Genomic DNA, 24,948 nt, shown 5'->3' with positions numbered 1-24,948 from the left:
GGCATGCATATATGCCTCCTGAAGATAGTAAAAAGGCATATCAGAAACTGGTACACAGATAAAAATCAGGAGAATAATGAAGCAGAGAGGAAATTCAATCAAGAAGGTAACACCTATGAAATGTTAGAAGACGCTAAAAAAAATCGATTACAAATATGGCAAAGAATTAAATGGTGGAAGTTGTTTTGACACTCTCCATCTGAATTCACATTCCATTACCCAGATGATGTCTTCAGAAGATAATTTGGTGGCAGTGACGAATTATGTTCAACTTCTTTGAACACTCATTTGCCCCAGAAAAAGCAGAACACATGGGGTGGGCAGTATAAGGGAGCTCGAGTAGTTTTTCTCCACCTTCAGTAATTTTCCATCTTTTGGCAAAGAAGATTTTCTTCTTTTGATAATGGGACTTGATTTAACTGGATAACTAGATCACAGGTCTCATGACATTCTCTTCTACACCATTTGGAGGTAGCAAGATGGGCAACTTCAAATCTGTATCAACTTATACTAAAATGGCAGAAAAATCACTACAAAGAGAATTGTTGAAAATGAACAAGAAAAGAGTAGAAGCTGAAGGTAACAGCCAGTTAAAGTGCTTAACACTAAATGGTGTGGCAGATGGGGATGCTCTTGCAGAAGAGTGACTGCAAGAAAGGTCAGCATGCCCTGCTGGTCAGGCCTCCCTCTCTTGCCAGACACATGCTATAATTGCACCTGTAAAGAGAAAAGGCAAGCCAGGCTGCTGGTTCCTGGCAGTTCTAGGACCAATTCATGCCCTCATCAGGATTCAGAGAAGGTGGCAAGAAGAAGCAGAAGTAGAGAAAGAACTTAAAACTGACCCAAGGGAATGACCTGGAAGGCAACCCATGCACTTTGCACCTGACAGATGGGTCACACCATTGCTTAATGGGTGGGTGTGCACACAATCTAGGTAGCAGCATCCTTTCAGCACCCAATTATCCATTCTCAATTAGCAGGATTAGAAACACATGATCAAGGACCAGTCAGATTAGGGATATTAGAAGATAATGGGTGACTATGACAGATATTTGAGACACACTTCAACTTTCTTACTTTGCATTTCCCAGCATTAAATCCATTAGCATTTTCCTTTACAAGTGTTAAGGATTCATCTCCTTGTTTTCAACTATTCAAGCATCATTTATGCTACGAAAATAATTATAGCTTTAGAAGTAGGTAAGCATTCTAGTCAGCTTTTTTTGTTACTGTGACCAAAAAACCAGACAGGGATAATTGGAGGAGGAAGTTTATGTAGCTCATAGTTTTGAGGTCTCAATCTACAGACAGCCAACTCCACAACGAGGGTCTGAGGTGAGGCAGAACATCACAGGGGAAGAGTGCTGAGGAAGAAAGCATCCCAGGACATGGTGACAAGGAAGCAGAGAGAGCACTGCTCACCAGGGACAAAAATATAAACCCCAAAGGCATGTCCCAAGTGACCCACCTCCTCCAGCCACACCTACTTGCCTGTAGTTATCACCAGTTAATCCATTCAAATGGATTAATGATTAGGTTAAGGTTCTCATAGCCCAAGTATTTTATCTCTGAATTTTCTTACATGAGCTTTTGGGGGACACCTCATATCTAAACCATAACAGAAAGATAATGCTATAGTTTGAATGTCCTCCAAAGGTTCATGTGTTGAAGGCTTGATCCCTGGCTCAGTCTACTGGGAAGCAACGGAAAATTGTAGAGCTAGGGCATAATGAGAGGTGTTAGGTCACTGGGATGGGTACTCAAGGGGGACAATGGGATCCTAGTCTCTTCTCCTTTTTTTCTCTTTCATTCCTGGCCATGAGAATAACTCTACTTTCTTATATGTTCCCTAGCATAATACGCTGCTGCCTCACCTCAGGTCTAAAAGTAAGGGGGTCAACTAACCCTGGACTAAAACCTGTAAAACAAGCCAAAATAAACTTTTCCTCTTTGTGAAGCTGATTTATTTATCCCAGGTATAAGTTAAAGTTATAGAAAGTTGACTAACACAGGTATAGACAAGTAACTGAATATATAATTGTGAAATGACTTTCCCAATGGTGGTATAAGTGCTTGAAATTAGAATCTAATTTAAAAATGTAAACTAAAGGTAACATAAATTACATATTCATGGCTGCCAGGGTACCTTTTCTTTAGGGTAATCTGGTCACACATATGGTAAGCCATCAAAAATCACCTCAGATGCAAAATTATTCCTTACATTTATTCTTTTTGCTCAGCAATACCATTTTCTTGTGCTTAGGAAAAATTGGGTGAATATTTCAGGTTGCAAACATTAGCTCCTTAAAAAAAACGTAGTCTAGTGGGATTCTGCCCAGCTTCCTGAAATTGATTCATTTTTAAGATACATTGCTTCTTTGTTATTTTTATTGAGCACTGTTAGTTGCTTTAACTTCTTCTCTGGGTGCTCCCTCTTAGGGCCTCCCTTCTTCTTTTAACATGAAGATCTGTTGTTCATATTTATTTTTTCCTTTGTCCTCTTGGAAATGCAGGCATTGTAAAAGGCTTAGCCACAATTTTAAAACGCCAGCACTTTTGATCTAGCAGTGTTGAAACTGGGAATTTTTTTTGTGCAATCCATGTAGTAATGCCACAGGCTTGGAAACCAGGAACAAGTGCAATCTATGATTTAAAAATTGCTGTTATGGAAGAGTTTACATTGTTTACTTGGTTTTGATGAGGAGGTAGTACAGACAGTTGGCAGAGAGCAGACTGGTATTTAATGCTTATTGTGGAAAATGTAACCCTAAATGTATGATGTATTTTAAGTGCTACCTATGCAAATAGAATGTAAGTTAAAAAATCATTAGCACAGCAAAGGGAATATTTAGGAATGTGAAGGGAGAACCTATAGAATGGGAAAAAAAGTTTTGCTAGCTACTCATCTGACAGAGGATTTATATCTAGAATATATATGATGCAATTAATAAATGGACAAATGAATTAAACAGACACTTTGCAAAAGAAGAAAAACAAATGGTCAAAAAATACACGAAAAAATGTTCAACATCATTAGCAATTAGGGAAATGCAAATTAAACTACACTGAGATTTCATTTCATTCCAGTCTGAATAGCAGTTAAGAATACGAATAATAATAAGTGCTAGAGAAGTTGTGGAAAAAAAATGAACACTTTTACACTGTTGTTGAGAATGTAAATTAGTACAACTATTATGGACATCAGTATGGAAGCTCCTCAAAAGACTAGACATGGATAACCACTATATGACCCAGCTATACCACTTTTTGATATTTATCCTGAAGAATTAAAGTCACCTTACTAGTGATACATGTATACCCATGTTTACAGCAGCACAATTCACAATGGTCAAACTGTGGAACCAGCCCTAAGTATCCATCTATGGATAAATGGATAAAAAAATGTGGTATAAATATACAATGGAATTTTATTCAGCCATAAAGAAAAATGAAATTATGTTACTTGAAGAAAATTGGGTGGAAATAGAGATCATCAATGTTAAACAAAGTAAGTCAAACTCAGAAGGTTAAGGTTCATATTTTTTCTCTCATATGCAGAAACTGGAGAGGAAAAAGGGAAAAAAAGGTGGGGTAGAGTTCCTAAAAAAAAATCAAAGGGAGATCATGAGAGGAAAGGGACCAAAGGAGTAAGGAGGGAAGGGGGAAGTGCTAGAGAGTGACACCAGCTGAATTACATTGTTATATTGTATGCAAATATGTAACAAAATATCCTGTCATTATGTACAACTATAATGCACAATAAGAAAACATGGGAAAAAATCAGAGGGAAAGAGAGAACAGTTTTCTGAACATGTCTATAGGGTTGGTTCAGGAGATTCTAATGTTTTTCATTTTTCACTCAGGTGTTGAAATTATCTTTTAAGTAACTATTTTTGAATTTTTAAGCTCCCAATCAACTTAGTGATTTATTTAATTCCTATCAATGCACTTCATTCCTTGCTGTAAAGAATATTAAATGTAGGCTCACAGGCAGAGTGAACAAGAGGGGCAGTATATGTATGTGTGGTTAACTAGCACAATGGCTCAGGGAAGAAAATGCTACCAGTGATCTAGACACAGAATGCTACTTACTGGACGACTCTGGATTTTCAAAGAACCTAAAATACTCTTCCACCCCATTCCTGAACAAACTGGCTCCCAAGGAAATCAAATTCACAGTTTGATTAAAAATTTTATCAAACATTAAAAAAGAGTCTTTTCATCTTTATTCTGCATGTCCATATAGGGTAGGACTGAAGGAATTTGAATGCCAAGGCAATGGAGAATGAACCAACCCATCTACAATTTTTAATAGTGAATCCCAAGACCTCAGCTGATACTTGAAATGTATTACGGTTGTTATTTTATCATTTTTTCTCTCACTCTCTTTCATCCTTTCTTTCTTAAGGGAAAGGAGGTACTAGAAAAGTGGAATAAAAAATAATGGCTAACAAAACCACAGCACAAGGAAAAGAAGAACCATGGTGGGATCTGCCAATATAAATGTTCGTTCTCTTCAGGGTTGGCTAACCAACTCAAATGTGTCTAATGAACAACTGGCAGACTACCAAGTGCACAGTTTTACATCTGCCCAAACTCCTAACCACCATTTATCTGTAACAGGTGCGTGAAAATTACAATCTTAAATGCTAAGGCATGGAAAAGAACTATTAGGCCATTTCTTTTGATCTGATGAGGTCAGGATTATTCTAGACAACTAGAGTATTCTAGTGCTTTGCTGAAAAATTCCCTACACAAATGTGCCAAATGCCTTTTCCTCAGGGAAGAATATTTATTATTCTAGATCCAGAGTCACACATATACAGGTATCAGGCTCTTTACACGTTGCATTTTCCTCATACTTCTTTACATTTCAATTTCTCTACTTATACTGAGCAAGTTCTTTTGCTTGTTATCAACAATTGAATATTTAAATAATTTAAGCCTTTAAAAATGAGATGAGTCCTGCATTGACTAGAGTGAAGAATCTCATTGCCACAGGAAGGATATTGCCTTTCTCCTCTTAAATTCTACTTAACTAATTTTGCTTTCCTATAAATCATTGGCAGGAAAAACTCACAGTAAAAGCAAAGGTATTAAGTGCTTTCTGTGCCAGATATTGTTCTCAGTTTTATATATTAGTAATCTGTTGTTTAATTCTTAGGAAAACTTTTATGAAAGAAGAACTATTATTGCTGTTTTAAAAATGAGAAGACTAATACTTACAGACAGGTTAAATAACTTACTGAGGCCCTGAAGCTAATAAGTGGCCCAGAAAGAACTCAGAATCAGGTTCTTTTATTTGTAGGAAGTTTGCTTTCCCTCTCCACCCCCTACTCTGGGAGATTAAATTGGGGTGCTCTACCACTGGGCTGTATCCCTAGCCCTTTTTATTTTTATTTCAAGACAGGGTCTCATTAAGTTGCTGAGGCAACTGAAGTTTTTGGAAAGTAAGGCATCTTAGCCTAGGCCAGATGATTAGAATTTGCTCAAAATATACAGAGCAGGAGTCCAGAACATAGAAGAGGAAAGACTATTTCCTCAGTCAGCTACATAGTGAAAAGGCACTGCAAGTTTACTTGTATCTGGAACCCACAATAGTGTTTTCAGTGTAATTACACTTAGATTAACTGTATAGTTTTTAGTAGAGGCTCTATGAATCATTACTTTATATTGAAAGCTAAACCTTAAAAATCCATTTTTTAAAAATGGTATAGGAATTTCAAATTACTGTTCTAGATGGGAAGAATAGGACAAATGGTGCTCCCTACCCCTGGTAGAACCACATGTGTTAGTCTACAGGGCAGTACAAACAGACTGGGTAAGAGCTAACACCTTCTCAACAAACTAAATAGATGATTATACCTAAATTACTAATGTAATTTATTAAAAGGAAGTTAATAGACAAACATCTTAATACAATTTGAAAGTAAAAGGCAACAAGGTGAAATTAAAGTCTAAATTAAAGCCAGAGTTACTCTTAAAAACTTAAAAGATGTTATAATCTGCACGACACAAAACTTGTGAAAAATCTGCCTAAGAACATCAAGATGCCACATTAATACATCTTGAGCAACTGAAGGTGAGGTCAGCTATAGGAGCATCAGATAGGTAACTGTTCAGTCTGCCAAATGCCAACAGGAACAGACTGCACAGCAAGAGAAGTGTGTTTGTTCGATGATATGTTTATACACTATTGATAATGATTTTGAAATTGAAACTGGTACTCTTGCCTTTTGCTGGATGACATGAAGTTTTAAAATTAATTTTAATTAAAGAGCGATGTTGTTAATGTTCAACCCTCCTGTTAGGGCACAGGTGTAATTATAATGTAAGGTTTTAGTCTCCCAAATGCTTGTGAATTTTATCCAAGACAACATATTTCTTAAGGTATTTGCATTTACTCAATAGAGATTATTCATGAAAACAAAATGGTCAGCCCTCAGAGCCAGGTTTTAACACTGTATATCTAGAACTTTAATGTTTATTTTTAAAAATTTCTATACTGTTTATAGATTCCTCTATACCTTTCATTATCCCATGGCTCACTGTATATGAGTGTATGATCTTACCAGTAACAATTTTGGCAATTACAGTATTTATTTTCCAAAAATAAAACCTAGGATGGCAAGGAATAAAGTTTGAAACTGTGACCAAAAATAAATCACACACAATTCTCACTTAAGCATTCTTAAAATTCTTTCATACCATCTCAAAGTCCTAATGATAAAGGGAAACCCCAATAAATACATACCTCTATGTATCTAAAAGTAGCTGTTTGAACTGAGGGTAAAAGATCTAATAAATCATATGTTGATGTTTATAGAAAACAGAACAAAATTCCTATACTGTTGCTTTAATAAGGACTATTTCCCCACAGGAATATCACAGATGATAACTTGTTTTCCCCAACATTATCTCCACCTGTCTCCATTTTCTTAAAGACATAGAGACCTGATTTGATTTTTTTCTCATCTCTGTTTCCTAAGATGTTCTAGAATGGTTCCCAGACTTATTCAAATCTAATGATTTCACTCCCTACTGCCAAATAATTATCTCTACTACTTTATCTCCAAAATAATAAGCTTTGAATTTTGCCTACAGTGACAAAACTCTAATCTAACACCTCTTTCACTAACCTGTTCCTAACAAACATACTTGTAGTATTTTTTTCTCATAGTCATACTCAGAACTTAACCGCTACTGTCCTCAGACATTAGTCTATTTCTGGCTTCAGTTACTCATTTCTTTCAAAAGCATATCATCTATAAAACACTCTTCTCTTAACTTTGCACTGTGACCTCCCAACACATAACCACAGGTAACACCCTAACATCTGCTTCCTCAACCCTTGAGTTGCTATTATAGTATCACAGTAATCATGTCCCCTGAAAACTCCAGCTATTTACCACAGCAAGATCCTTGTCTACTCTTTTACTAAGGTGTTCAAAATTTATTGATAATTCGAAGGAGCAGAAAAGAAGAGATGAGGACAGATTAAAGAACGACTTGGGCTGAAAACATGTTATTTATTTTAGCCAGAGAGGAAGAAATAAAATACGAAGAAGGAAATAAAAGTGAATATAAATATGAGAGAATATAAAAAAAGGAAGAATGCAGAGGAGGAACCAGTGCTTAAAATTCCTTATAAAGATAAGCACTGGCCTTATAAAGGAAAAAGAACACCTCCTCTAAGACAGAAGACAGCAAAAACACAGATAACCGGTAACTAAGAGATCTAGTGTTAACTAAGAGATCTAGTGTTAGACTTGTTTCATTAATATGGGAATAGGTGTTTAGGTAAGGGTGAAGGCTGTTAGTGGCAAATGGAATTTACTGGATTATTACTGGGTATTCAAAAGAGACATATGTGTTCTAAACAGAAGGTCATAGAGGAGAAAAACAAGTATCTACTATGTAGTAGAAGATGTATACATACTTTACAACAATTATAAGCTTAGGAATCCATAAGATGTGGGGCAAACAGGAAAATAAGGTACAGCAAACTTTTGCTAAAAGTAACCATTTTGTAAAAATTGGTTTCTGTTGTGGTAAAATGTTAACTATTGAATCTGAAAGGCAGGTAAATGGAGGTTCATTTGAGTATTTTATTTTTGTATACTTTTCAAAATGTTTACAGTAAATATTTTTTAAAAGTGCCTAGTAATAGTATTGAGGGTGGTGGTAGAGCACTTGCCTAGCATATGCAAGGCCCTGCTTTTGAATCTAGTCCATGAAGGAAAAAAAAGAAGTCTAGTAGTTATATGATCTCAGAACCGATAACCCTCTTCCCCAATTATCCAACCCATTTGCCTAGATTTTCCCCATGATTTTAGGAATTTCAGAGACCTAATTAGATTCAGAAACGTATATATGAGAATACTCTAAAATTCACTGAGAAAGTGCCAAAATAATTGTTTGATCAGGATTTGTGCCACATATTGCCAAATTTGTTGAAGAGTGAGAAACACAAGCTAGCATGATGATTAGGCAAAGTGCAGGGGTAATAAAGATACAATATGAGTCAGGAGGAAAAGCATTTCTACTAAGTACGTGTTTAAATAACAAGGTTACGAACACTTACTTCATCTCCAGAACTTCCTCTAAGTGTTTCCTTCTCTCTGCCCGAAGATTGGTCAAATGAGTTTCCTTTTCTGCCAGAGACTGCTGAGTGGAAGACAGCTTTGCTTTCATGGACTCTAGTTCCTGCTTTACTTTCTCCATGGCCATCAACAGCTCCTCCACCTATAACAAAAATGGAAAGGAGAAAAAGAGAATCTTGATCAATTAAAGTCAGAGGAGTTGGACCATAGGCAACTCTTGGGCCCATAAAATTGAGGGTACACAAGAATACACAGAAATTTCTGTACTATTTCTGGATCAGACATACATATCACGATATAGCAAATAATAACTTCCTAACACTGTAAGTCATTTTAGTTTAGGTCAGAAAGAACTTAATTTGGGAGGAGTATGTACATATATAATTTTCTTTTTGGCAAGTACATATAAGTCATCAGTTCAAGGAGTCATACTCTACCATAGAAAATCCCTGTATGGATATTGTCTGGAAATGGTCCAGAAATTTCCATGGAAATAAAACAAAACACAAAAAATATGAAGAACAAAATCATAATAAATATTTATAGAAGAATTTTAGGAAATAAAGGACATAAATGTAAAAAGATTCAGTATATACATAGGTAAGTAGTTTTTCACTCACCTAAATTACCATTTTTACTGTTTACACCATTAAGAATTTCTTTTTAAATGGTAACCTTCCCCCAACACTATTAAAAAAAAGAGTCAGAATTCAATCAAACAATTTCGGGCTGTAAAAGCCTGGTAGATAGAGTTATTGCTGTTGTTGTTGTTGTTTTTAAAGGAAGACTGTGGGGGCTGAGGGGGACTATATAAAACCAGATGGAAAAAACAGAGAATGTTCTAAATACACTGGGGTGGGGGTGGGGGAGCCTTGATAGAAACAGACATGAAAAAAACACAAACCACCCAAGGCTTGTAGGGGTGGGTGGGGGAGGATGAGGGGAATGCTGAAATACAGGGAAAACAAAGTCAGAGAGCAAGATATGTACTTTTCTACTTACTCTGGGCATTTAGCTAATCAGAATTATTTAAACAGACATGGTCATTTGAGTTCAGAAGTAAAAATAATGCTGATAAAAACATGTGTCTTATCACTAAAAAATAACCTCGACCAGGTAAGCAAATAGCCAACTGTGTGGTTTATGAGAGTTATATCAGGGTGCTGCTTTTCAAGCAACAAATCTTTTCAGAGGTTGAGGTGGGATAGGGAGAGAAAGGGTATTTGTCAAGGCTTGACTCCTATATAAACCAATTTGTGTGATACTGAAACAGAGCTCTGTGGAGAAAAAACTGCAGTGATACACCAGAGTTGCTCACTGACCCCCTAGAAATTAGTGTCTCATACCTATTCACATCATGATGTTGACTGGTATCAGTTACTAAACACTCATAGAAGCAGATACATTTTGTTTTTTGGCACCTGCATTATTTTACAGAAGTAATCAAGTTGATGTCCTCAGCTAATGGGATCCTTACAGTCCAAGTTGCCACGAGAATATACTGCCGTGCAGATTTCCTTGGATATGTACTCATACCTGCAAGTTTTGAATATATATCACCCTCTGCCCTTCTAAGAGCTGCTGAAAAGACTGATTCAATTTTATCAGTTTAACTCCTGTAAAATCTTGTCTAAAATTGGGTACAAAGGTTAAGTTCTTATAACATAAAATCAGTAGTAGATACGAACCATTTGTTGGCACTCTAAAGCACGAAGCACAGAATATGTCCCTCTTTTATGGACTTACCTAAAGAGATCTCAAAAAGTTTCCCTCCCACCCTATCCTTCACCACTTCAGGCAACCAGAGGTATTAGTTTCTTAATAACCTGAAGAAATATTTCACATGTACACAAGCAGGCATACATAGACAACTTTGATTCCTCCTTTTGCTACTCAAAAGGAAGACAACTCTATATATACTCTCAAGCATCTAAACATTTTTTGCTCAACCTTTTATTTCAATACAACATAAACAGAAAAATACTCAGAGAATAAATGTGTACATTGAAGAATTTTCTGAGTGAATCCATCTACGTTAATCAGCTCACAGATCTATAAACAGAATACTATCAATACCTTAGAAACAGCCCTTATATCCCCTTTTCAGATAAAGGGTAATCACTATTCTGTTTTTCCACACTAGTTTGTATGTTTGCTTTAATTTTATACAAATGCAATTGAAAAGGCAAATCATTTTACAGATTTTTTTTCAGTGTTGTATCTGTGAGATTCATCCATATTTTTAGGTATAAATACAGTTCTGTAATTCTCATTACTCTATGATATTATACTGTATGAAAATACCAAAATTTATTAAAGATAGTTGGATAAAGAGAACTTTTTACTTTTCATTAAGTTTAATCAATTTTTCCTTATATTTTTTCTATGTTCAGAACACTTTGTACACTGAATAATATTTTTACTATTTTAAGGTCACAAGGATATTCTTATTTCCTATCTACAAACCATTTACTATTTCATGTTTAGATCTACAATATATAAATGATTGAATTCTGTATATATTGTAATGGTCAAAATTTTTTTCACTAATAGATACCTGACTGAGAACTATGAATAGCATAGACTTCAATAGGCATAATTAAGAAGAAATTTCCACCTATTTTGCAAAAAATCAGAAATTAAAGATTAATTATGAAGTATAGGAAAAATGTTTCAACAACACTTCATATTGTAAACAATAAATTTTAAACCATAGATCTCAATAACACAATCAATAATTTAGACTTAACAGACATTTATAGAATATACCATCCAACCAAGAGCGAATACACTTTCTTCTCAGCAGCACAAGGATCCTTCTCTAAAATAGACCATATATTATGCCACAAAGCTAATGTTAGCAAATACAAGAAGATAGAGACACTACCTTGTATTCTATCAGATCATAATGGATTGAAGTTAGAAATAAATGAAAGAGTAAACAACAGAAACTACTCCAACACCTGGAGATTAAACAATATGCTATTATATGATGAATGGATAACAGAAGATATTAGGAAGGAAATTAAAAAATTCTTAGAGGTAAATGAGAACAAAGAAACAACATATCAAAATCTCTGGGACACTATGAAAGCAGTACTTAGAGGAAAATTTATTTCATGGAGCTCATTCAATAAAAGAAGTAAAACTCAACAAATAAATGACCTAACACTACAGTTCAAAGCCCTAGAAAAAGAAGAACAGACCAGCACCAAAAGTAGTAGAAGACAGGAAATAGTTAAACTCAGAGCTGAAATCAACGAAATTGAAACAAAAGAAACAATACAAAAAATGGAAAAAATAAATAGTTGGTTGTTCAAAAAAAAAAAGCAAAATTGATAAACCTTTAGCCACACTAACAAAGAGAAGACGAGAGAAAACCCAAATCACTAAAATTTGGAATGAACAAGGAAATATCACAACAGACACGACTGAAATACAAAACATAATTAGAAGCTACTTTGAAAATCTATACTCCAACAAAATAGAAAATTTCAAAGACATCAACAGGTTTCTAGAGACATATGAATTACCTCAACTGAACGAGGAGAACATACACAATTTAAATAGATAAATTTCAAGTAACGAAATAGAAGAAGTCATCAAAAGCCTACCAACAAAGAAAAGTCCGGGACAAGATGGGTTCTCAGCCGAGTTCTACAAAACCTTTAAAGAAGAGCTCATTCCAATACTCCTCAAACTATTCCATGAAATAGAAGAGGAGGGAACCCTCCCAAACTCATTCTATGAAGCCAGTATTACCCTGATACCTAAACCAGACAGAGACACATCGAGGAAAGAAAATTTCAGACCAATATCCTTAATGAACATCGACGCAAAAATTCTCAACAAAATTTTAGCAAATCGCATACAAAAACATATTAAAAAGATAGTGCACCATGATCAAGTGGGTTTCATCCCAGGGATGCAAAGTTGGTTCAACATCAGGAAATCAATAAATGTAATTCACCATATCAATAGACTTAAAATCAAGAATCACATGATTATTTCGATAGATGCAGAAAAAGCATTTGATAAAATACAGCACCCCTTCATGCTCAAAACACTAGAAAAAATAGGGATAGTGGGAACATTCCTTAACATTGTAAAGGCCATCTATGCTAAGCCCATGGCTAATATCATTCTAAATGGTGAAAAACTGAATGCATTCCCCCTAAAAACTGGAACAAGGCAGGGATGCCCTCTTTCACCACTTCTATTCAACATTGTCCTCGAAACTCTAGCCAGAGCAATTAGACAGACCAAAGAAATTAAAGGGATAAGAATAGGAAAAGAAGAACTCAAACTATCCCTATTTGCTGATGATATGATTATATACTTAGAGGAACCAGGAAATTCCACCAGAAAAGTTTTAGAACTCATAAGTAAATTCAGTAAAGTAGCGGGATATAAGATCAATGCACATAAATCTAATGCATTTTTATACATAAGTGATGAATCTTCAGAAAGAGAAATTAGGAAAACTACCCCATTCACAATAGCCTTGAAAAAAATAAAATACTTGGGAATCAATCTCACAAAAGAGGTGAAAGACCTCTACAATGAGAACTACAGAACACTAAAGAAAGAAATTAAAGAAAACCTTAGAAGATGGAAAGATCTCCCATGTTCTTGGATAAGAAGAATTAATATTGTCAAAATGGCTATACTACAAAAAGTGCTATACAGATTCAATGCAATTCCAATTAAAATCCCAATGACGTACCTTACAGAAATAGAGCAAGAAATTATGAAATTCATCTGGAAGAATAAGAAACCCAGAATAGCTAAAGCAATCCTTAGCAGAAAGAGTGAAGCAGGGGGTATCACAATACCAGATCTTCAACTCTACTACAAAGCAATAGTAACAAAAACGGTATGGTATTGGTACCAAAATAGAAAGGTGGATCAATGGACCAGAATAGAGGACACGGACACAAACCCAAATAAATACAATTTTCTCATACTAGATAAAGGGGCCAAAAATATGCAATGGAGAAAAGATAGCCTCTTCAACAAATGGTGCTGGGAGAATTGGAAATCCATATGCAACACAATGAAACTAAACCCCTATCTCAAAATGGATTAAGGACCTCGGAATCAGACCAGAGACCCTGCATATTATAGAAGAAAGAGTAGGTCCAGATCTTCAACATGTCGGCTTAGGACCAGACTTCCTCAACAGGACTCCCATAGCACAAGAAATAAAAGCAAGAATCAACAACTGGGATAGATTCAAACTAAAAAGCTTTCTCTCAGCAAAGGAAACTATCAGCAATGCAAAGAAAGAGCCTACAGAGTGGGAGAAAATCTTTGCCACTCATATTTCAGATAGAGCACTAATCTCCAAAATCTATAAAGAACTCAAAAAACTCTACACCAAGAATGCAAATAATCCAATTGACAAATGGGCTAAGGAAATGAACAGACACTTCACAGAAGATCTACAAGCAATCAACAAACATATGGAAAAACGTTCAATATCTCTAGTAATAAGAGAAATGCAAATCAAAACCACCCTAAGATTCCATCTCACCCCCATTAGAATGGCGATTATCAAGAATAGAAGCAACAACAGGTGTTGGTGAGGATGTGGGGAGAAAGGTACACTCTTACATTGCTGGTGGGGCTGCAAATTAGTGCAGCCACTCTGGAAAGCAGTGTGGAGATTCCTCAGAAAGCTTGGAATGGAACCACCATTTGACCCAGCTATCCCATTCCTTGGCCTATACCCAAAGGACTTAAAATCAACATACTACAGAGATACACCCACATCAATGTTCATAGCTGCTCAATTCACAATAGCCAGACTGTGGAACCAACCTAGATGCCCTTCAGTTGATGAATGGATAAAGAAACTGTGGTGTGTATATATATATATATATATACACACACAATGGAATATTACTGAGCCATAAAGAATGATAAAATTATGGCATTTGCAGGCAAATGGATGAAACTGGAGAATATCATGCTAAGTGAGATAAGCCAATCTCAAAAAACCAAAGGACGAATGATCTTGCAAATAAGTGGATGATGACACATAATGGGGGGTGGGAGGGGTTAGTGTTAGGGTTAGAGTTAGGGTTAGGGAGCGGGGCAAGAATGGAGGAAGGAAGGGCTGTATAGAGGGAAAAGAGGAGTGGGGGGGGAGGGAAGGGGATAAATAACAGAATGAATCAAACAACATTACCCTATGTAAATTTATGATTACACAAATGGTATGCCTTTACACCATGTACAGAGAAACAACATGTATCCCATTTGTTTACAATAAAAAAAAGAAAAAAAATTTTAAATTTCATAAATGAACAATGTGAAATACTGCATGCATATAAAAGTCTTCCATATGTATATGTTCCAGGATAAAGAGCAAAACATACATCTACATACAGCAGTCCCCACCTTATCGATGATTTTTGCCCTTGGCAGTTTTCAGTTACCCATAATCTGAAAATATTAAATGGAGAATTTCAGAAATAAATGATTTTAAATTGTTTAATAAAAAAGTTTTAAATTGTGACTTTTCTGAGTAGTGTGATGATATCTCACACTGTCTTCTATCCTGCCTGGAATGTGAATTATTTCTTTGTTCAGTGTATCTAACCTGCCCATCAATCATTTAGTAATTACATTAGTTATCAGATCCACTGTCTTGGACTTTCTGGGTTTGTATTCAAATAATCCTTATTTTATTTAATAATGGCCCTTAATGTCAGTAATAAGTATTAAGTGGCAATTCAAATATGCCAAAAAGAAGTAAAATGCTTCCTTTAAACAAAAAGAGAAAAGTATAATAAGATGTTTTTAGAGAAAGAGCATATGTTCATATAATTATTATTATATATTGTTGGAATTGTTCTGTTTTTAGTTATCACTGCTAATTATGTCAATTCTTAAATTTTATCATAGGTATACAAGCACATATGTAAAAATATATGACATAGAGAATTCAGTATTATTCATGTTTTAAGCCTTCATGGAGTGGGGCAGGTCTTACAAAGTATCTCCCACATATAATCACTAGCCAGGAGCACTGAAAGTGCAGTTATCCAATTATACATATTCTGCTAAATCTCCTGTGAAATGTAATCAGCATTCTTAATTTGTGTTACTTATTCCCTTACATGTCTCTTTTTAACTTCATATATGTATATTCTTTTATGTGTGTGTGTGTATATATATACACATATATATACATACTTAAATATCCAAATAACACACTACACATTTTTATCAGTTTATGAATCTGTATAAATAAAATCTTCTTTCTTACTTTATCCAACATTGTTTTTTCATGAATATTTTTTAAAGGTCTACCATATTCCAGAATCAAGAGCAAAACAGCTCCTTATACTTGCCACTCAGAAGTGAGAAGTAATGAGAGGCCAGCAATATTGATCACTGTGGCAGTCAGATAATGGTTTACCACTAAATTGAATAGGTTCCTCAGAAAAATGGCTGATTCCAGATTTGGGGCTAGAAACATACAAATCATCTTTGCACATCTTGTGCTAGAAAGCAAGAAAAAAGAGGGTTCAAGGTAAAAGGACATCAAAATACTGATGCCAAAACCAGCTTAAGATATCACATTCATGGGGAGGGAATGACTACAGAGAAAGAGGGAAATGAAAAAAGCAGTTTGTATCCTCTATGAACATACAAAAAAATGCTCACTGAAAGAAATCCAAACATGAATACAGTACCATGTAAAAATTTGGACTTATCCAAAGAATGGAAGGTTGATTTAAAATCAATGTAATATATCATATTAAAAGAACACAGTACAAAAATCACATTGTTATCTCAATAAAAGCAAAGAAAGCATCTACCAGTTCCTAATACCCTTTTATGATTTAAAAAAACACTTAAAAATTAGGAATAGAATAAAGTCCCTAAATTGACAAAGGGTATCTATGATGAAATGTTGAATGTTTTGCCTCTAAGATTAGAACCAAGAACAAAACAAGGATATTTGCTCTCATTACTTCTATTTACCACTGTACTAGAGACAGAAAAATTAGGTCTTGCAAAACTTCCTCTAGTTGAAGATGACATGGTGTTATATATAGAAAAATCCAAAGGAATTTACTAAAAATTATAATCAATGAGTAGAGGAAGGTTGCTGGACACAAGACAAAATAGACAAAAATCAACTGCATGACCGTACAAACAATGAAAATAAAATTTTTTTAAAAATTCCATTTAAAATGGCATAATGAAATGTGTAGGTATAAATTTAACAAAAGAAATGTAAAACATATATACAGAAAGTTATAAAACATTCTTGAAAAAAATTAAAGATGACATACAAATGGAAAGATATTCAAGTACCTTCACAGAATGACTTAATTTTGTTAAGATGGCAACAACCTGCAAATTGATCTACAGGTTCAAAGTAATTTCTACAAAAACCTTAGCTGTTTTTGTTTGCAGAAACTGGCAAGATGAGCCTCAAGTTCAAATAGAAATAAAATTCAGAAACAGATGAAATCATCTTGGGAAAAAAACAAATATTGCAGGAGTCATACTTCTTGACTTCAAAACTTACTAAAAAGTTGCAGGGCTGATATTGGTATAATAAGAGACCAGCAGATCAATGAAAAAGAACTCATAGTCCAGTACAAAAACCCCAACTTTTAGGGGCAACTGATTTTTTTTAATTTTTTTTTTTTTTTAGTTGTCAATATTTATTTATTTATTTATTTGTGGTACTGAGAATGGAACCCAGTGCTTCCCACATCAGGCAAATGCTCTACCACTAAGCCACAACTCCAGCCCCAGTAACTGATTTTTGACAAGGCTGTCATAGCAATGAGGAAAGAATATTTTTTTGTTGTTGTTATTTAGATCTTTTTTTTAATTGTAAACAAATGGGATACATGTTGTTTCTCTATTTGTACATGGAGTCAAGGCATACCATTTGTGTAATCATAAATTTACATAGGATAATGTTGTTTGATTCATTGTTATTTTTTTCCCTTCCCCCCACCCCTCCCACCCCTCTTTTCCCTCTATACAGTCCTTCCTTCCTCCATTCTTTCCACCCTCCTTATCCCTAACCCTAAACCTAACCCTAACGCTAACTCCTCCCACCCCCCATTATATGTCCTCATCCGCTTATCAGCGAGATCATTCATCCTTTAGTTTTTTGAGATTGGTTTATCTCACTTAGCATGATATAGGAAAGAATATTCTTTTGAATATATGGTACCTCGACAAATGCCCCAGTCCTTCACATTTTAAATTTCCCATGCCATTAATTCCTTGACAAAGCTGGGGTATACAATGCACAATATTCTGGATTCAGTTGACCCTCTTTTTTTTGGTTGGGGGGATACCCCTTAATTTGTTCCTCCTATTCTCTTGTTTTCTGTAAACTGAAAGATCTAAAGACTTAAACAGATTTGGGTTTGAATTTTTTTTGTCTTTTTGACAGCATTACTTCATAGGTAAGGCTGTGTAGTTCACATTATATCATATGAGGAGACATGTAATGGCTACCTTTCCCATTTTTAGCATTAACATTGGTGAGTGGGTTCAGATAGTGATTTCTTCATTATATCTTTCACCAAATTCTTATGTCATCTCAGTAATAATCAGGGAGGTGAAACAATGCTTTGTTTTGGACTCTGTGTTAGTGCTGCTTTTTAAAATTCCCAGTCAAATCTATCTCCCACCATCTACCACCACCATTGGCTTGTTTTTGTTATTCTCGTTGGCTTGATAGTTATAAACATATAAATGAATATATATTCTAGACAGCAACATTTCATTAATTATATATGTAGGAAATCACCCAGTTTAGAGTTTGTTTTCCTTTTATCATGCTATTCTTCGATGATCTTAAATATATAATCCAATGGAACATTTGTTTTAGAATTTGTGGCTATTATAACCTGTTTAAAAAATCTTTCCTTATTCCCCCAAATCACATATTTCCTATTCAGCTTCACTGGTAGGCTGAATTGGTGGTTTCAATTACCCATTCCTCTAAAGTACTATCTATCCATTCACATTTTTGCCACGGCCTCATGGTAGGCAGAGGACATTGATTTTGGTTAGGCTATGTGACTTCCTTTGGGAAATGGGAATGTTAGCTTATCTGACACAAGCTAAGGCTTACAGTCTGTGTAACAGGATTGCATTTCTACCATTGCTAAGAGAATAACAAAGTAGCTGTGTCCCTATTGTATCCTAGGATGCAAAGTAGAGGAAAGGCACCCCTTTTTAAATTTTTTTGACTTGTTTCTGTAAGAATGAAATTGTTTGCTCCCTGTAAGTTTACTAAAACTCATCAATATAAATCTCTGCGTTTGAAAATTTTTATACCAATTTATTCTATTCAGGTTTTCTTTTTCATATTTAGCTGGTTTTGCTAAGTTCCATTTTTCTTGGCATTTGATCATTTAATCTAAATTTTCAAATTTACTGGCAAAGATACTCTGGTATTTTTTTAATCTCCCATCCTAGTACTTACACTTATGAATCTGTTATCATTCTAAATATTATCCATTGTATGTCTTTCTTTTTTATTTTAGTTTCACTGAAGTCCAGTCAATTTTTATAGTGTTTTCAAAAAGAACCAATTTTGAACTTTATCAATTTTTTTTCTTTTTAAATGGGGGATTGGTTGTCCATTAACCTCTACCTGTTTGGCTGCCCTGGATCTTTTCTTTATTGTGTCAAAACACAAAACTCAATGTTCAAGTTCAATAGCTTATGAAGTACTTATCTTTGAATTCCTTGCTTTTCTTTTCTTGGCTTGAGGATTTTTTTTTTTTTTTTTTTTTTTTTTTGGTTTGTGTGGGGGGGACTTATTTTATAAAGCATCTTCAACTGTTTCTGTGGAAGTTGTTTTCCTGGTATCTAATCTGCCACGTTTAAAGATGTTTTACCTTTCATCTAAAACTTTTACCTCAGAGCTTTATGTTAGTACCGTATTCTTAAAGATGGCTTCAGTTTCCCTTCCATTTGAGTGCCAGATCTACAAGGTATTTCTGCCTCAGATTATACATCTATTCAAATAAGTTTTAAAGCATTTTAGTATTCAAGGAAAGAACGGTACCATAAACCAGGATTTCCAATTAGTCACCTGATTCACTCTCTGGCTCCAAGCCAAAGAAACAGTTTCAAAGTCAATTTGAGTTACTTCATTTTCTGTTCTTTTGCAATCCAGGAGAGCACACTCAGCTAGCAACATTACATGCTACCACACAGCCCTCCCTGCATAGTATACTGGGCATCATCACTAAGAAATGAAGGTAATGAAAACTAAGTAAAAGAAAAAAAGATAAATCTTAGACTAAATAATGAAGAAATTCTTTATAATTTTAAAATATGCTCCAGGTCAGAGCACAATTTTTAATAGCAGAAGTTTTAAGACACACACAAAAAAGTCCTGACTAGAGCTGGGATTCAAGTATGTAACTTTACTGCCTCTAGTAACATATTATGGAGAAAGCTCAGGGCTTGATAGTGTGCAGTGCCAGCAGGACCAGATGGTTTGCTTAAATCACAAGCTAATAAACTTTTACTCTGAATAAGAAAGGAACAAATTATGACTCCACCACAGACCTATTTTCCTTAAGAAAGCAAAGCAATGGGGTGCTTCAGGTGCTGGCAAAGCCCACATCTTCATTTCTCACTGCCTTCTATTCTACAACAGACAGCAAAGTACTTGTAGTTTCCAAGATGCTTATGGAAAATCTTGTTACAGTTTCTTGGGAGGGTAAGAAGCCTAAGTCTCCAAAGGAAGAAAATGATTAGAAGAAAAAGGGAGTGGTTAAAATTTAAAAACCCCAAATTTTATCTAAAGGTTAAGCAGTTGCCTTGTAAGCCAGTTTGTTCATCTGAATTTACCAGTATTCTTCACTTGAACAAAATTAAAGATTAAGACCCATCTTGTTTTACAAGTGTCAAAAGAGTTACTAAGCTTCTTTTGAGCCAAGAAGCATGTATGAATTATTAGTGAGAAAATTATATATGTATACATATATGTGTGTATGTATATATATGTGTGTATATATATATGTATATATATACATATATAAATATATATATTTACTTACACACATAAATTCTGTCAACATCTTTTACCCAACTCCTTTAGGTGTTCATAATCACTGCCAATGAGAATCTGAACTTACATTTACTAATAGAGTTTTATGCTAGTGTATTTACACTAGGAATCTCTTTTTTCCAATATGTTCTTCTTGCCAGTGCATGGTAATTCTTTAACCAAAAACACACCAATAATACAATATTTTATGGAAATGGAATAACCAAACCTTTTGCCAATAATAACAACTTACATTATCTGAAGAACACTGTTCTAAGTGTTTTAAATATATTACCTCATTAAAACTTCACAATGATCCTATGAAGTGGGTATTAGATATTATCATCATCATCATCACCATCAATTCTCATTTCTATGGCAGAAGAAACAGGTTTAGAGGGTAAAATACCTTGCCCAACATCATACAGTCAGAGGAACCAAAGCTAAGATTCCAACCTAAGCAATCTGACTCCATAGTATTCACATTTCATGCTGTTATCCTTCAGTATAGCAGTGTTCAACAAAATCTGAAAAAGCTTTCTACATGTCTGATGAGTCACTCTGGGGAGTATTCCCATGCCCAGTCTTGCATCTTTCTCTCCTTTTGTTTCTCTGCCTTTTCTCTTATTCCTCCCAGATATTTAACTCATATTATGTGCCAGACTGGAAAACAAAACAGACACATCCTCCAACTCTAAAGCTTAAAATCCATATTATCTTTATGCTTAGAGAGATACAATCACTAATTAATAAAATTTATGAATATGTAACTATAAACAGTGAATATATTATACAAGTGAATATGTTTCCTTAAGACAGACAAGGAGCAGACGGGGAAGAAAAAGGCATTCCACTTAGGGCTCTATGGGTATATCAGCCCTAAGATATATCAGCTCTACAGGTATATCAGCACATATCTACCAAAGAAGACACCCCTCCCAAAAAAACAAAAACAAAACAAAACAAACAAACAAACAAAAAAACCCACACATATCTACCATAAACCTGAGAACAAGGGGAATAAGGATGCAAATGTGGCTGAAGAAGGAAGGAAGAGATGAAGAAGAATGAGATTTGGGTGTTTATGCCAAAGCAACAGAAAGGTACTAAAGGGAATCTAATTAAATAAAGGAGTAAGAAGATTTAAAATGTTAAAATCAGAATTACTAAAATAATGGACCAAGGAATCTAAGCACAAGAGAGAGAGAAAGAAAGAAAGGGCTAATGACTTAGGATAAAGCAAAAAGAGACAAAGATCTAAAACTTCAAATGATATAAAAAGGTGGTGTAGCAGGAATACTTGAAAAGAAAGCTAAAATAACAGGAAATTGTAATTAGAAATGATGCTTTAACAATGAATAGAGAGGCAGACTAGATTAAAACAAGGTCTAGGATGCTTGAGATGAAATGAAGAAAGACACTGGATACAAAGGCTACTGACCAAGAAACTTAAAAGACAACATCACGAATGGTTATCCACATGGGTATTTCTCACTCATGAAATCACTGAGACTGCAAAGTCTTCAATGCAAAGCTTCAGTACAGCTGAGTGCTGTGGCATACACCTATAATCCCAGCTAAAACTGGAGGATCACATGTACAAAGCTAGCATGGACAAATAAACAAGTCAGACCCTGTCTCAAAATACAAAAAGAAAAGGGGGTAGGAGAAAACTTCTAGAACTAATAAATTCAGCAAAGTAGCAGTATATGAAATAAATGCATATAAATATAATGCATTTCGATTCATAAGTGATGAATCCTCTGAAAGAGAAATTAGGAAAACCACTCCAATCACAAAAGCTTCAAAAAAATGAACTACTTGGGAATTAGTATAACAAAAAAGGTGAAAGACCTCTACGATGAAAACTACAGAACACTAAAGAAAGAACTGAAGAAGACCTTAGAAGATGAGAGATCTCCCATGATCTTGGAAGAATTAATTAGGCAGAATTAATATTGTCAAAATGGTCATTCTACCAAAGGCGCTATACAAAGTCAATGCAATTCCATTTAAAATCCCAATGATGTTCCTCATACAAATAGAGAAAGCAATAATGAAATTCATCTGGAAACATAAGAGACCTCAAATAGCCAAAGAAATTCTGAGCAGAGAATGAAGCAGAAGTATCACAATACCAGACCTTAAACTATACTATAGAGCAATAGTAACAAAAACAACATGGTATGGGCACCAAAATAGGCAGGCAGACCAATGGTACAGAATAGAAGACACAGAGACAAAACCACATAAACACAGTTACCTCATACTAGACAAAGGAGCCAAAAACATATAATGAAGAAAAGATAGCCTGTTTAACAAATGGTGCTGGGAAAACTGGAAATCCAAATGAAGTAAAATGAAATTAAACCTTTATCTCTCACCCTGCACAAAACTCAACTCAAAATGGATCAAAGACATAGGAATTAGACCACAGACCCTGCACCAAATAGAAGAAAAAGTAGGCCCAAATCTTCATTATGTTGGCTTAGGACTAGACTTCCTTAACAAGGCTCCCAAAGCACAAGAAATCAATAAATGGGATGGATTCAAACTAAAAAGCTTTTTCTCAGCAAAGGACACAATCAACAATGTGAAAAGAGAGTCTATAGAGTAGGAGAAAATCTTTTCCACATGCACTTCAGAAAGAGCACTAATCTCCAAAATTTATAAAGAACTTACAAAACTTAACACCAAAAATACAAAGAATCCAATCAATAAATGGGCCAAGGAACTGGTCAGACACTTTATGGAAGAAGATATACAAGCAATTAACAAATATATGAAAAAGTATTCAACATCTCTAGTAATTAGAGAAATACAAATTAAAACAACTCTAAGGTTTCATCTTACTCCAATTAGAATGGCTATTATCAAGAACACAAACAATAATAGATGTTGGTGTGGATGTGGGGAAAAAGACACACTTGTCCATTGCTGGTGGAGTTGCAAATTGGTACAGTCACTCTGGAAAGCAGTATGGAGATTCCTTAGAAAACTTGGAATGGACCCACCTTTTGACCCAGTTATCCCACTCCTCAGTTTATACCCAAAGGACTTAAAATTAGCATACTATACTAATGCAGTCATATTGATGTTTATAACAGCTCAATTCACAATAGCTAGATTGTGGAACCAACCTAGATACTCTTCAACAGATGAATGGATAAAGAAACTATGGTATATATACATAATGGAATATTATTCATCATAAAGAATAATATTATGGCATTTGCAGATAAATGGACTGGCTTATTTCACTTAGCATGGAGAGTATCATGCTAAGTGAAATAAGCTAATCCCAAAAAACCAAAGGCTGAATATTTTCCCTGATAAGTAGATGGTGATACATAATAGGGGTGGGGCGTGGGGGTAAGAGAAGAGTGGAGGAACTTTAGATTACATAGAGGGAAATGAGAGGGAGGAGGAGGCCAGGGATATGAAAGATGGTGGAATGAGACAGACATCATTACCCTATGTACATGTATGATTACATGAATGGTATGAATCTATAGTGTGCACGACCATAGAAACAAAAAGTTGTAACCTATTTGTATACAGTGAAACAAAATTCAGTCTGTAAAAATAAAAAAGTAAAGACATAAAAAGAAAATGGGGTAGGGACAGCTGGGGTTGTAGTTCAGTGGTACAGCACCCCTGGTTTAATCCCTGGTATCCTCTCCCAAAAAAAGAGCCCCTGAATTTAACCCCCCACCCCACCCCACAAAAGAAAAGCTTCAATGCTATAGCTGAATGGTATGAGCCTTGGAGAAGCAGGGATTCTTCTAAGAATATGATGGAATAATGACCTGAAGGTATAATGGGAAACAAAAAGGATAAGAGTCTATGTCTAGCTACTAAGGTTAAGTACAACTATTTATTCATCACCAGACAGAGCTATTGGCAGTAACCAAAGAAGAGATAAGATTATATTTCAGACAAAGATGGTTCAAGAAAGAACACTGTCAAGGCCTGGCACGGAGTAGAAACTCAATGAATATTTGTCAAATGAATGAATGAATTAATGAATGAAGATAAAACAAACGTGAATTCTGATAACTCAGAATGAAAATATCAGAGGGATCAGAGGAACTGGAGGATTGGGTTAAGGCAAGAAAGTACAGAACAACAAAGGGAAGATAGTGCAATGGAGCATAGATGGCTGGAGGTTAATTCTTAGACAATGTCTGATGAAATCCAGGGTGAGAGGCACAGTGAAAGTAGCTCATCTAGTTTCTTTGAAGATGGGAGATGTTGGTCTCAATGGATCATAAATCAAAGTAA

The 24,948-nt window shown here is 34.9% G+C and overlaps 1 protein-coding gene across 10 annotated transcripts in view; it reads right to left on the bottom strand.

Moving 5' to 3' along the window:
• Nucleotides 1-24,948, bottom strand: part of Erc1 (ELKS/RAB6-interacting/CAST family member 1) — a 550,337-nt gene that overhangs the window by 217,827 nt on the left and 307,562 nt on the right. For all 10 annotated transcript variants that reach the window (XM_047548604.1, XM_047548601.1, XM_047548603.1 and 7 more), the window contains one exon: nt 8,585-8,745. In XM_047548604.1, coding sequence (XP_047404560.1) covers nt 8,585-8,745 — 161 coding nt within the window. The remainder of the gene's footprint in view (nt 1-8,584; nt 8,746-24,948) is intronic.

Source organism: Sciurus carolinensis, chromosome 4 (assembly GCF_902686445.1).
Source record: "Sciurus carolinensis chromosome 4, mSciCar1.2, whole genome shotgun sequence".
Classification (NCBI taxonomy): domain Eukaryota; kingdom Metazoa; phylum Chordata; class Mammalia; order Rodentia; family Sciuridae; genus Sciurus; species Sciurus carolinensis.
This window is presented reverse-complemented; position numbering and strand designations above follow the sequence as displayed.